Consider the following 15,829-nt stretch of genomic DNA (forward strand, 5'->3'; position numbering starts at 1 on the left):
TATTTTTATTTACTATGTTAATATGCTAAATGCAAAAGGCATAACAAAATTTGTCTAGCATCACTTGTTTCATAATAAAATTAAAAATTTATAAACCGTATTAATATCTGTCAGTGAGTATTTATTGACATTCAGGCTCTGCTTTAAAACACTAAACTGAAATGAAACCAAGTTTGCCCAAAGGAAAGGACAAAATGAGGAAATCATTAAGCAATAATGGAAATACAGAATGGAGATTCTTCCATACCTTGCTTTATATTTCACTCATAAAGCAAAACCCCACAAATGACTGACTATCCATTACTACAGTAATGGAAAATTTCACACATTTAAAGATGGCATATATTATATTTTAGCTGTACAAGACTTTTTAACCTGTTTAAACAGTCTGCAAAGATCATCACATTTAAAGAAAGAAAATCAACTTAAATGAAAGAATAAATGTATTTGTAATGACTTGTATTTTATTTTAGCCTTATGAACTATACTTACTGAACTATAATGGTTTCCCATACACCTTTAATAATAAAACGCAGCTACTAAACCAAAAACCTCTGAATACCTTTAAGCACCCTCTAGTATAAAGACAGCACTCGTCTTGCACGGCACATTGTCTCAAGCTTCCTTAGACAGACTGTGTCTTATTGAAGGAACTACTGGAAATCCTTGCTTTGAGAAGAGTCCTGTTTCAATAGGGAATTCTGTTCATCTACATATCATTGCGTCTGATAAGCTCCATTTTCATCCAAATGTTGCAGTGAGAAAGTATCTGTGTGGATTGTGAAGGGGCCGGTCTTGAATGAAGAGCAATGATTCTGCTCCTCAGAAGGAGGAGATGGTAAACAGCTTGAGTGGCACTTGTACATGCAGCGGTTTGCACACACACACACACTCCTGGTACTCATAAACAAATAAGGTGAGAAGTTTAACAAGCTACCTTGTCATTTTATTTGTTTGGGTGGGCGTGAGAATTTCTTTCCCATTAATTTCCCTGAAAGAAACAACATCCGTGTGTAGTGTAATGCAAATACAAAGCTAAAATCCCAAAGCTTGGGGAGATAGTTGCTGGGTCTAATGAATTTTGATTTAATGAACGTATTGATGTGGGCATTAGCAAGTCGCAATTGAAAAAAAACAAAGAGCAAACTGATGTTGATGCTTTTCAGATGAAGAGCACTTGTCAAATAACATTCGAGTTCTCCCAGCTTGGAACACGAAAATATGCATTTGCTCTAAAAGCCCTTTGTCTTGCTTTTACATGTACAGTAAATGAAAGCAATACAAGACACAAGTAATGAAGAACAGGAGATTTATTGAAATGGGCTGTACCGTCATTCTCACCCTTTTATATGGTAGCACATAGACTAATACACTCAGATCTCTCTTCTACACTCATTCATGCCGCATGCCAAGAATGCAAAGACAAACGTATTACTCAAGGATGAATCATCGATAATTCCATCTACACAAAATATTTAACCACCCTATGGGAAAGTGTCACGTTGGGAAAAGTCCTCATCATGTTTTTTTTTTTTTTAATACCGTGATTGAATTCTTAGGGTAAAATTCTACATTCTAAGTAGTGTTATTTATACACTATTGGAAATTCAAGTTTTTGGAGGAAATAGGGGAGTATTTTAATGGAAGGAGTGTCTGAGTATAAAACTGTTTACATAAAAGGAAACCCATATGATACAGAATACTGAAAAAACTTACAAACGTATTCATGACATGATTTTGCAGCACCAGAGATTAATGTATAGAAGACACCAAATGAAAAAAAAAAAAAGATATATATATATATATATATATATATATATAATTATTATTTTCAAATTTAACATGGTGTTGATCCTGTGGCTTCCATATGTTTTCTTTTACTTTGCCCTGCTACTATTGGAGGAAAAACACTTATTTTTATAATTCTGATTTTTCCAAGTCATAATGAAGCTATGTGAATTAATCTAAACCATCTGCTGGTGAAACAGCAGGAAAATAGCAGCATACAAACAAATATGATCACTGTAACATATTTAGAATTAAATAGCGATAAAAATCTCTATAAACAACAATAAATTGTAAAACAAAAAAAAAACAAGCTGTTACTTGCAACAGCCAAGCAAGTAGCAAAAGGAAAGAAAATGCAACCACAATAGGTAGTCTAAACACTGGGACCATTAATAAACCAATGGATATAAAAAACCATCACATTCAAAATGGTGATATGTCTTCTTAATAATCAACTTAAAACCATGACAATCATTATACTGTTAATATTAGTGAAAGCAAACAATGTATCAGCATCATTTTAGCTGTAAAAAGTGATAAAAGAAGTGCTAGGTAATATGTACACAGGATAATCAACACTGTGTTTGTGATTACAAAATACATTCAGCGTGCCACACAGAATTGCTCTTGAGAGAGATGCATAGTTTAATAAGACAAAACAGAGAGGAGAAGCAAAGTGCTCAGCTGAATCTGATCAATGCAAGTCAACACTTCTTATCCATCCCACAATAAGATCGACAGCAAATCTTAAGCAATTCTGAACCTTATTTGATCGAAAGCTCTTGAAAAAAAAAAAAAAAGACACAAAGTCCTGATATGAAAAACAGGGACTATAGCTAACTTTACTCTTCATTGTATAATTTTTCTCAGATGAATTCATTCAATGAAATATTTTTGGCCAGTGACAAATATAATGCAGAAAAAAAAGAGTTTTTAATCAAATAAATAACATGCTCCTGGTTTAAATAATATGAGCTTGGCATACAACATTTGTAAATGATTTGTAAATATAAGCGTTAACATGTTTATCCATATTACAAAGGATAAACAATTTTGCACGTAAACAGAACTATCTGGAAAAACTAGCTTCTGTCTTCAAACACAAAATGTAATGGTCTCATTTTTAGAAAACTGACATTAAACTAGAACGTTTATCTAATGTCAGCACTGCGTAACACTGCATGTGGCACTGAATGATTTTAAAGTGAATAGCCAATTACACATTATGTAAACCTCTCCAAATACATACAATGCAAGTAAATACAAATTTAAATGAGCAAAACAATAATAATTGACTGCTAGAATACATCACTTCCTCATCGTGACTGAATATTATAATAGACGAGACTTCCCTTCCAGCACAGTGTTTTACTATGTTGTTTAGAACAACTTCATCTGGGAAGCTTGCCGCAGAGCTATATACACAGAGAACATATATACTGTTGTGACAAAAATATCACAAAGGGGTTTTATGGCCTAAAGAATTGTTTTGTTCTTCACATAAAGGGCTAACATGTTAAAAAGTGTTATTTTAAACACTACAGTCATTCTAGTTGTCTTAAATGTAAATTTTTAAGTATGCGGGGCACACATGTACCACTGCCGCACAGGATTTCACTACACAGATGCTCCAGTGTAACAGCCCAAGGTGCAAAATATATGCCGAGTGACCAAGGATGATAGCCAATATCATTTTTTCACCAGATATGTACTAGATATGACACAAGATTAGAAAAAAAATCACAGTGAACACTATAAGAATTGGCCTACAAGAAAGGTATCGGGAAAGCAGTACAATGTCAAAGAGTACTGCCGTGAATCTATAAAGCAATCTGTAAACAATTGTTCTTCAGCTAGTTTTTGTCTACATCGCTCATTACGAATCACGCTATACATTGTAATGAATCAAACCGACTGAAATGTTTCCATAATGAGGCATCCAGATGTGCCAAATGAATCAGTTATTTGCTGTGATTTTAAAAACGCATGGGCTAGACTCGCTCTGGTAAAACTAGAAATTAAAAAGGGGCAATATAATACTTATGTGCTGGCTTATGTCTAATCAACACTTTGGTGTAGTCAACTGTAGGCAGCCCACACATTTTGACAGTCCTGCGGTTCACTAAAGATATTCAGCATCAGTACAGTCCAGTTCAACTGAGACATTCAGAATGAAGTCTTCGGAGTCCGGATGCTCATTTCTACACTTCTGTTTGTTTTTTAGACTTAAAAAGTGAACAGTGTTATTCACATACACATTTGCCCATTGCAATCAAGCTCAAAATAAATATCAGTAGTGTAATTCTGAGTGTATTATTTTATAGACGTATGCTTTTGAAAAAGTTTTGGTACCAATGTCTTGTAAAGTATCAATATGGCACCAAACACATGCCAGTCTGATCACTCAAAAGTGATAGGAGAGTTACCCTGTCAAACACTACACATGCAGTAAACAACCACCTCTTTGTCCCATGGTGCATCCAAGTGTTTCCTCGCTTCAGCACATATTTGTGGACAAACGTATGTCAATTGATCTGGTACAGTTTTTGAAGTGTGAATTCAGTCACAGCAAATTAAAGGCCTCATATGCACAGTCCACCTTAGAGATCATCGCAAAACACAGTGAGAGTATTACGTGCTCAATTCTGTTATACTGACTGAATCCAAAATAGAAGTAAACTCAAACACAGTTATTGTCGGTATTAACAAAACATTGGTCTCCTCGCGCACGAACAATGCTCTAAACTATGAATGGCTGCTTGTGAAGATTTTCAAAAACGTTTTACTCAAAGTATAATTCAACAGCTCAAAAGATTCTTAAAAAAAATAAAATCGAAACAAAAGTAATGAAAAATCTAAAAGGGGGTTTGGCATCGCCACATTTAGTGCCCATATTTCTTCACAATATTTCCGGTTGTTTTTGCAAACCTAGAGTAACTTCATGGCAAGAAAACGGTCCGTGTGTGAACAAATACACTCGGCCTGTCAGTGTATTAACATTCCAGTGTCATTTTACAAGCAATTCATATTTAGCCAGAAAACTGTTATAATACGCTTTGGAGATCCTTTACTTTTTCGAGATCTTCCCAGCTTTTCTCTTGGCCTCATAGGGTGTTCTCAGGATGCTGGGTGTCTCTTCCATTACCCTGACCAGCAGGTTATCAATGTAGTCCTCCAGCTCCCGAATATGAGCATCTTTCTTTCTCACCACCTCTTTCTGCTTGATGAGCTCTTGCACAACTTCTTCAAAGGAGAGATTGCTGTAGGCCGCCATATTCACCTGCAGATGTTCAGGCTCCTAGATGTGAGGAATAATACATGACATATGATTCTTAAATGTTGTCAAATCTATACTTTTGTGTTGCTCATACCATGCTGGGAATTCAAATGGTTCTCTGAAGTAAATCAAATGTGTACTTCTTTTGACCTATAATTTGATACAGTAAAATTTCCACTGTGAAAAATGCTAATATTTCAATTTAAACATTGCACAATGTATACATGGATAAGAAGTAATGCTACATACAGTAGGAGGCAGACTAATAATTCTGGGACTCCCAAGTAAACTAAAGAAAAAAACATTCTATTTTTCTTGGGGCAAAATAATTAAGGAAACAAGATCGAAATAAACATGTTATTTAATGCTGCCTTTAGAGCTTACTTGATAAACAAGCTTTTATTAAAAGTGTTGCTCTAAACGCTCAAGCCTCAGTTTTAGATGATGTGTCGACATGAGAAGTGTCTGCATCTGATTTCACAATGATATTGAGTAAACGGCAATTTAGAAACATTTGGTCATCTGCTATCAAGTGTCTGACAAATTCACACTTTCTGGTGTCAAGGTGAAAACAAGCACTAAATGCGGTCAGTTGATGTAATCTCTTGGAGTGCTGTCAAAATATGAGTGGATGACTGAGTCATGTCTAATTACTGATGCTTTAATTACAATAAAACTGCCACCCAAAATCAACAAGACACAGACCCGAAGTTCATCTAATTACTAAACAATCCAAATAGCTCCAGAAACAAAGTACTTACACCAAATCTACACTGATAATGTTCTGTGCTTAAAGAATTACATTTAAGACCTCAATATTTTACTTTATTATAGTAAATATATTAAATAAGGTTTTCACAGGGACTAAAACCTTTAAACAACGTCAGTATGATTACTTCAACTGTGAATAGTTATTAGGTCTGGGCAACCAATATGAAAAAAAAAAAACATTATCTTATATAATACTAAATAGAAGATTAATAATAATCTGCATTGATACATTGGACTTTTTAAGAAAATAATACATGGAAGGAGCAAGCCTCAACACATTTAACCTGAAGCTTCAGAGTCTGAACTGCTTGTGGGTTTGAACTTGATCCACCATATCAGACAGCTGTTTACACGTGTGACACTTTGATTATGATTATCCTTTTTAGATTATGGCAACTGAGGAAACAGCAGAGCAAATTTGACTCCATAAAACTGCCATTCTAGAAACTAAAGCAAAAATACAATGGCCCTAAAAAGTAGTTAGACGTGCAAATCATGTGAATGTCATTGCAAATATAAAATCAAGATGAATGAATCTTCAATGAATTCAAGATTTCATGATCTATTGTTAAAAGTTTAAGTAAAATAATGTTTGGATGCTTTATTATTTCTGGTAGTTGTTTTTTTTTTCTAGTCAACATGATGAATTACACCTACACTGAACCTGAAGGGAACTAGCTTCATACATATTATACACACACACAAAAAACACAATTTCAAAACACCTTCCAAATTTGTTTGCTGGTGCCTCTTGCATGCAATAAACATTCAAACATTTTTAGGTGTGCATGCTGAGTTGATCGTTTGGTAATGCTGGTCAACCGACAACACAGGTTAAAACAACACTCTCTGGAAATAATGAACAGCTACCACTGAATCAAAGGAAGATTTAGAGAAAGAGGTGCTGCATGAGTAGCAAACCCACCAGGGCACAAGCTAGCAGGGGCAGGAAAAGAGCCCAGGAAATGACCATGAACTGGCAAGCAGCTGATGAGCAGATTTAGGCAATCAGGAGTGTGGGAGAGATAAGACTTCCACTTGGCATTCTTCAGTTGTCTCATTATGGGCTCTAATGAGGGCCTTTGCGTTGAAAATCTAAAACTCCAAGTCCTTTGAAACGCCTCGGCCAGCTCTCCCCCAACCCCCCCATCCTTTAATTAAGGCCTTAGAGTGCCAGACACACTATTTCACGGATGCAGTGTTAACATAACCTCAAAAATGGGTGAGGAAAGCCATTTTCAGCAATGCATCTCCAGTTTCAACATCTCTTCAGTGGCTAGTCTCACACAGCAGGCAAGCAAACGTTGTGTCTCTCCGCGCTGGACATGATGATGATCAGAATCAGTATAATTATGACAAAGTGAGCGAGGGCCCCTTTCCATGTTTAATGCTGACCGTGGTTTGACCTATAGTGTAAAATTAGACCAGTGATAAATTGCGTATTATTAATGATTAGATTTCCAATTATTGAGTGAGAGAACATACTGTCCAAGATGACTCGCTAACGAAATGGAAGCGCACTAATAACATCACACTACTTCAAATTACATGCAGATCAAAGACGATGACCACCCATTTCAGCTGTTAATTAGATAAACGGCCCTCCAACCAGACCGCCACAAGTGATACTCAGTCAGAGATCAGCATCGACGGCCTCCGTGTTTAATAGGGCTGCAATAAATGACCAATTAAAACTTTGGGCAAGTTTTGAAAACTTATGAGAAATGTGGTCAAACTGTGTTTGGACATACTGGACAGTGACAATGTGGAAATACACCTTTTTTTTTTTTTTTTGCAATGTACAGTAATGGAAAATAATATTGTGGTCAAACCTAATTTATCTTTATTACAATAGTGTAAAATATTACCAAAAAAACACACTATACACTATTTCTTCAGAATGAACTTACATGCTCTCTTGCACTTTTCATGCCATGCTTCTTTTCAGGAGAGGTTTGGAATCTCTGTGTAAGGTCCTCAGTACTAGTGGGGTTTCTCATGTTGTCACTGCAAGACAGGAAAAAGACCAAACTGTTACTTCAATAAAAACATAAAATGCATGCTCATCTTACAGGAAACCTTCGTTTAAATCAATTTAACATTGGATAAATATTGGTTGACAACAACAACAACAACAACAACAACAAACATTATGATGAAACACACCGCTTCCTTTAATGCAACTGCTACTTGCCTGCAGAAGTTCAGTGTAACTACTGAGTTGACTTTTAGTTATCTGACTGAGGGTCAGGAAATGGTTCAACACCCCCTAACATGCAAACAGCAAGCCTACTTTTCATTTCTCAACAATTGGTCGCTGACCACAACAAAGACATTACAGCCAGTTACGGCACTCAGTAAGTGGGCGGGTTGACCGAAAGCTTTTATCACATTATGAGCAATTTTATACCACAGTGACGCCATACATATATATTTAAGCGGTTAGAAAATTTAGGGTGGAATTTTTTTTTTTGAAAGAAGTCTATTCTGTTCACCAATTGCAGATACAGATACTGCATTATTATTATACATTTTTTTATATAATATCAAATTATTATTTTAAAGTCATTTTAATAATAATAATAATAATAATAAAAAGTTATCTACATAGACGATGCTTGACTGCAAAACTTTTTTTTTTTTTTTTATCATAACAGGAAATTTTGAAATTCAACCGGTTGACATTTCTTTCACCCAAACCACAGCCATTAAATACCACTACAACTTGTTAAAAAAACCAAAATGACTTTATCCTCATATGGGCAGACTGTTATGCATGGTGTAAATGGATGGGATCCATCAAGGATGCTGGTTATGTTTATATCGGTGGAAAGATCACACAGATCTTTATGTACTAGAAAACATTAAGCAGCTTTGTTAAATGTCTATTTAGCTAACCTATGACCCCTGGAAGACCTGTGATCTAAGATGAGAGAGTAACTGGAGAGGATGAACGGCCTGGTAGGCTACGGGCAGATAAACTGTTAATTGAATGGTCTATCTCTCGTTCAGATCTCATTACTGTGGCTTGGTCAGGACCCTGTAGTCTGAATTGGGCCTAATGACATTGATAAGGTCTTCCTAATGACAGACGTTCTCTGATAAACATTAAGTGCTTGACTGTCCTCATCTAACTCGACTGAGAAAAGAGCAGAGGTTGGAAATGACAGGCAAAAGTAATGGAAGACACGATCCTCAGCAATTATTGCTGAATGAATAATACTAGTAAGAATACAATTAAATTAAATATATGAAATATATACCAACAAAATGGCTAAAAAACTAGTCATACCTGGATCTGTAGTGTGAGAGGAAAGGGTTGGTTTCACTTGAGGTTTCACTGGTAAAGGGGTTTGGAGATCGCAGGTCTCCAGAGCTTCCTGTTCGCGTTCCAGCAGCCGTTTTCTTACCTTCCTTTTTCCCAGTCACTCTGCCCAGAAGACCGACCTTCTCCTTCTTCTCTCTCTTCTCAGCCCCCAACAGCGTCCCCTGATTTTCCTCGAAGGGATTGTGGTTGCGTGGGAGAGTGGCGAATTTCTGGGGCATGTTGTCTCCAATGTCGGAAAAGGGGTCACATGGAACGTCGCTGGTTGGGCAACCATATCCATCGCTCTGAGAGTGTCTGTGAGATGCAGCAACCCCTGTGGATGAGAAAGACAGAACATTTTCTTTAGCGCTTCTCCACAGAGCACTGCAGGGATGAGGTATTTTTGTAGGTAGAAACCCAGAGATGCATTAGCATTTTAGCACGTTTCATCATCCTGAAGGCAATGGGTTTTTGGTTGCTTGAAATAATGTCTGTGGATAACACAAGTTCAAGATATTTTCACATTTTATTCTACAAAATAAAATACATCAGTAATGACCCCTAAGTTTATAACTCACTTGGTGATTAAATGGGACTACAGTGGTTGTTTATCCTCACCTTTCTCCTCAATAGAGTTCATGGAGTCGAGTTTGGGCCTGAAGTGAGTTCCTATCAGATCAGACATGGAGTGAGCAGTAGAAAGTTTCTGCGCGCCAATGAGCAGCGAGCGTTTTGGCTTGGGTGAGGGTGCAGCCTGTGGGTGAGGGTGCGGGTCTGGCAGAGAATCAGTCTCGCTCAGTCCTGAGCGTGGAAGGATGGCGGAAGACGTGTCTGAAAAGGTGCCGTCATGCTTGCGACCCTTCATCTTTTCCTTGAGCTTGGAAAACGGTGATCTGGGTTTGTCTCGCATAGACAAATCGAACATGCTGGCGGTCATGTTGTTCCGCATGAACTGGATGCTAACTTGAATCTTGCCTCGGTCTTTCCTCTTCTTACCAGGCCGTGAGTCTAGCGTGTACCAGCTGACAAGAGAGAGACAGGAAGTATAACTTTGTCACTTTGATGGACTGGGATACAACTTATTTTTCAATCAGCTTTATTTATTGAGTCTTCACATCTTTTGTTGTTCACAGAGTTTATTTTCTGTAAAAATCCAAAAAGTCAGTGGAAAAATCTGTTGTTGTTGGGGGTTATCGGGGTGATGCTAACTTTACTGGAAATTTCCAGTTTCCAATTTCCAAAACAACACAATCTCTCCACAAAGGTCAATTAATAATCAAGTCAAATTCACTAGATTATCTATTTAGATAGAGTAAAAAAATTATAATAATGAGTAAAAAAGAAAAAAAAAAGTTTGAAAAGTTTGTAAATTCAAACTAGGCATATTTAAATTCTGAACACAGCTGCTACAGAGCTACACGTCTTTTGCGGTTGTGTCTCAAGCGTGGTTGGCTCTTAGGTGTTATTAAAAACAGCTAGGCTGGTGGTAGATGCACCAGTGATTTGCAGATGTTCCAGTGTACTTTCACAGCTTGATAAAAACAAACAGGAGAAAACCGCACACTCTTTCACTTCTCCTTTTCTGTGAAACCCCCCTGGTGGGAAGACTCTCTTTCAGGCTTTGCTCTGAATGTATAATTCATACAAAAACGACATGGGGGCAATGTGTTTGTCTGGCCAGAAACCCAATTTCACTTCACACAAATCCACAGCATAGTCCATTTAGTCCATTTGAAAGCCTTCCCCCTTCCTGAGAACGCATATTATAGTAGGGATAAACATAATTCCCTGGTAACTGCAAAGGTTTGGGCCACATAAAGAATGTGAAGTAATACGCCCCCATCTAGGCCATTCCCCGGCATATGTTTATTTAACCTCTCACTCTTTTTTTTCTGCTGGAAGTAATGTGATTGATGCTGTAACTGTGTGAAAAGGAGGTGGCATTTGCACAAATCTGGCCTTTGTTCATTGATGCTCACACCGGTATTTGGAGATTATGAAATGGACAATATTTCAGCAGAGGCACATGAATCTCAAGAGTGGCTGAATACTGATTCTCCTACAATTCAAGACACTTGGAGCAGGATCATTCTTTAGAAACGATGGTCATGAACACTTCAGGCATAGGTAAAATACTAGACACAGACTTTTATTCAAGACAGGTCCAATGTGTTCAGTAAGCGGGCGAAGATATTGTTAATTACAGATGTATTTTTTCATTGACATTAGCCAATATTGCATATTTATCGCAAATGTTCAAAACTTTAAAATAAGAAAAATTTAAACTACAATGAACAATAACAGTTACTGCACTGAATAACTGTATAATTTATGTAATTATCTTATGTAAATGTATTGTTATGGTTATAATTATTATTATAATCATACTTTTTAAAATGTCATTGTTATTACATACATATTATTTTACTACTACTATCTACTACTCTTTTAAATTATTATATATGTTCAGGTGAAAAAGTTGTAAGCATTCTGTACTTTGTGCTGCCCCTTTGAATAGTAAAACTTTATTTTTATAGTAATAATAAGAAGATAATATAATAAAAGTTAAATATTTAGCAAATCTCAAAATGTACTTGTAGTTGTTTAAACTGACTGATTTTAGTATTTGCCATTTATTAAGACTGTATCTGCAGAATGTGGTTCATTATTTCTGTAAAACATTACTCATTCCCTTTCTTGACCTCAGTACTAATTAAAAAGACACTCTGTACACTCACAAAGCATCCCTCTAGAATGCAGTTCAACACTTCCAACCTTCATGCAAACACTACAGTAAACACTCCTTCAGTATCGGAACACACTTCCCTCTGGGGGCGTCACAGGCTGCCATCTTGCTGAGTGCTCTTCTTCCACCATGGCACAGCTAGTGAATGGTGATTATGTTTCTTTCCAAGACCATCCACACACTGGGGAGCTTGTAGATCCGAGGGAAGAGGGTTTACCTGGTCTCAGGCCCAGTGAGGGAGCTCTGATCTGGGCATGTGGAAAGCCAGCCAGCCCCTGTTCTTCACATGGGAGTCAAGGCCAAGATAAATCTTCCTCTGCCTGGAACCACAATACTCCCACTCTGTGAGGGCCGCTGGGAACCATCGTACAATCAACAAACACAGGTGTGCGATAATTAGGGCCTGTCGACTCCAATGTCGAAACGGACTCTTGTACCCTTGCGTCAGTTAGAGGAAACCCTTGCATGAACAGAGTCAGTGGGGACTACTAACCCTGAGAGTCTTTCCAGGGGATGCGAGGTCGGTAGAGTGATTTGTGTCACGAGTGTCAACAGTGATGTTAGCAATCAGTTACAGTACATAACTTCCTCCCAAGGGAATTTGCTGAATAAACAATGCTTGCACTGATTGTGACATATTGCCAATGATTAGAAGCTTGGTGGAAAAGTAAAGAAACATCTTTAAAAAAATTGTCTAAATACCAATAAGCTGATAATTATGCACAATGAAATGGACCATACATCCAATATCAGAATATCAGTCTATAACTAATGTTGTACCAACTGTGCATTACAGAAGAGCATCATCAGTGTAAAACTTACTTACTGGACATGTAAATAAAAAGCAAATTGCAGTATTCTTAAAAATTTCATTTTTGTAATTGATTTTTGTCATTGACCGCATTCATTAACACCAGGTATGCAATACATTGGCGCAAGTCTTTCTACTGCAACTAGCCATAACTGTTTCTCTCATAATTCTCAAATAACCGTGCTAGTCTGTACATGCCCAAAAAAAGTAAAATCAGGAAATATTGTCTCTCTTATTAACTAGTCTTGACATTAAGTTACAGAAAGTAGTCTCTGTCACATCTGACAATAACATTAGAGGAAGTAAGAAGACTTCCTCTAAGGAAACACACCTGTTAGTCACCAGGGCCTGACAAACCGAGAGGAAAATATAATACCACCCATGATAATCATCCTAGCTAGACCTGTTCATCTGCCACAGGATTGTGACTCAAACTGCATGGTGTCGAAACGCCTTCATCTGAGTTTCATACCAGAACAAACCTCCCTGCAAGAGCTGGCTGCCCTTCTATAGACATGCACAGCAATGGCATGTCCATAGACAATTAAAACTCCGATGACAAGTTTAAAAAACAAAGACAGGGTTACGTCAGAGGATTAATTCATATAAAACTGCATCACTAATAGTTACAGAAGTTAAAATGGCCCAGGTTGTTTAAAACCTCCTATCATGTTATTTGTTATACTTCTGAGTACTATTAACTGACATCGCTTCAAAATGCTGACAAGCATTAAACACGGGGTCTACGTAGGATGATGTGTCAGAGTGAGACTTTAAGGTCTGCTATTAAATAATAGAAAATTCTACTTAAAAAGAAGAGAGAGAGAGAGAGAGAGAGAGAGAGAGAGAGAGAGAGGAAAGGCCTGTGATTTCAAAGAATCTTGAGGACTGTATAAACAATATAAACTAATTTCTTAACCGTAACACCAAAAGAGAAGACGCGATTTAGTGTTTGGTTCCTCTTTTAAGTTGCACTTCTGCTTATTTGAAATAATGCAACATTTGTATATTTTTACAAGATCTTTAAAAGATCAGGCATCAAAAATGATGATATTTAAAAAATGAAATATTTAACTCACTTACTCAGTTTTCCTCCGTTCCTTGTTGTCAAATATCTCATTTAAGTTGATGATTGTTTGGCCCAGAAACTTATCCAATCCAACCAGAGACCGGTGCATGACTGTGAGGCAGAGCTCATACACCTCTGGGTTGCTCTCCATCAGCAGCCCTGGCAGTTCAAATGAAGCCTCTTCCCTCCACACCGCGCTGAGGGTCTTCTCCGCCACTGATGTGGAGTACTTCTCTTTGCCCAGCTGGATGATGGTGTAGGCATCATTGGTGCCATTCTTGCCCTTTGGTTGCAGGTCTGTGGCTTGAAGAACAGTGGCTTGGACGTGAGTTGGAAACCACTTCTGTGACTGTTCGCCCAATGACATGATGACTTCAGGTGTAAAATTATGGATTTTGGTGCATGAGATAAGTGTATTACTTCAATTTGGTTGTGGCATTTTGTTCAGCTTCTTATCAGAGGAAATGAGTGACCAAAAGTAGACCAGGTTATGTTTAACAGCACGGGAAAAACATATCTGTCATTACAAAAGTCGCATTGAATAACAGAACAGGTAATGATGTCTTTACACTCTGTAAATACCCCACACATTCAACCGCTCCAATTTAGGTCACCTAAACCAAAGAAGAAGGAAAATAATATTAAAACTTAAATTAATATTACAAATGACACAGAAATAACAATTGTAACCTAAAAAAATGTGTGACTTGAACAATGCAACGAATTTTAAAAGTGTAATTGTTTAAAATTTTGGGGGGGAAAGTAATTTTTTTCTGGCCAGGTTTACCATTGTGTCCAGGGAGCTTTTTTTTTTTTTGCTATATATATCTAAAACTTACATATATTATTCATATATGTATTTGTTGAAGATAAATTAAATGTATCATGTCAAGTACATATATTGCTGTTGTTACAACCTACACTACTGGGATGGACTGTCACTTAATTTGAAAACATGCTATAAAAAATGACCATGAATTTATTGTGGCAATAAAACTGTCAAATATGTCAAGTAACCCTAATTTAATTTTAAAATGTTAAAGTAAAAATGATGAACATATAAAAACACGGTCATCCAAAAAAGAAAATAAAATTATCGTCGCACTATTATTATTTATTTTATTTTTATTTTTTGTATGAAAAAGTGCGAGGTTTAAATAGCAGTTTTATCATTTAAAATAAAATTTATAATCGAGACATAACATTTTACTAGGCTATTATGTATTGTTGTTGTTGTTGTTGTTGTTAATGATGATTATTGTTATTTATCTCATTTCATTTATTTAGTATATTTAATGAAAAAAAAAAAAAACCCTCCGCGGTCTTCCCTTATTTAATTCAATTCCAGAAGCTCCACTGCTGGCTTCATTACCCAGTCACTGCTGCTGTCAAACAGTCATACAGCACAAGCTCTGATATTTACCTCTGAAGCATCTTTCTCGAACAAGCTAGCGTTGTCACTGCATGTGGGATGACCGCTTATACCATTCGATATCTGTGGTGAATGAAAACGAACGAGCTGCTGTACGCGATACTAATTCATCTTAAACAAATGTGTGGTTTTCCACATCAGCCCTGCAGTCGACTTCCTAGTTCCTCATTTCCGCCGATGTGGTCACGGGTCGAAGTGCAAACTCCTCCTCTGTTGCCGTGGAAACAGAGGATTTGATGGGCGCGCGCCTGGCGCTGTTCCTGGGATTCGAATGACTGCGAGGCTTATGAGAGTTTGAGCTGTTCGCTTCCCTTTTGTTGTTAGTTTTGTCGAGAAAAAGAAACAGGAAAGTGATAAAACAGCCTATTTGTGAAACAATGTATTGCTATTTAGAATAATAAAAAATGGGTCAAACGAAACCATAACAATCAAATATAAAACACGAGTAACCTACATTTTTTTAGATAACTTGGAAAAATATTTCATATAAATGACCTATATATAAAATCATGTAGTACCTATTCAGTAGTATTAGTTTTTATTTTTATAAGCAGGTCACTCAGTAATAGCAATGTATACAGTAGCTCTTTTAAATATAGCCCATGTGACCCTGAACCAAAAAACCAGT

At 36.8% G+C, this 15,829-nt stretch overlaps 1 protein-coding gene across 1 annotated transcript; it reads right to left on the reverse strand.

Annotated features, from left to right (window-relative positions):
- Nucleotides 1-1,292: 1,292 nt before the first annotated feature.
- Nucleotides 1,293-15,475, reverse strand: LOC127970317 (rab11 family-interacting protein 2). Its single transcript, XM_052572827.1, has 6 exons — nt 15,193-15,475; nt 13,784-14,383; nt 9,762-10,165; nt 9,129-9,477; nt 7,747-7,843; nt 1,293-5,086 (listed from the first exon to the last, which is right to left on the reverse strand). The coding sequence occupies exons 2-6, from the start codon at nt 14,134-14,136 to the stop codon at nt 4,856-4,858; spliced, it is 1,434 nt and encodes a 477-aa protein (XP_052428787.1). The 5' UTR covers nt 14,137-14,383; nt 15,193-15,475; the 3' UTR covers nt 1,293-4,855.
- Between the last annotated feature and the right edge of the window lie 354 nt (nt 15,476-15,829).

Source organism: Carassius gibelio, chromosome B13 (assembly GCF_023724105.1).
Source record: "Carassius gibelio isolate Cgi1373 ecotype wild population from Czech Republic chromosome B13, carGib1.2-hapl.c, whole genome shotgun sequence".
Classification (NCBI taxonomy): Eukaryota; Metazoa; Chordata; class Actinopteri; order Cypriniformes; family Cyprinidae; genus Carassius; species Carassius gibelio.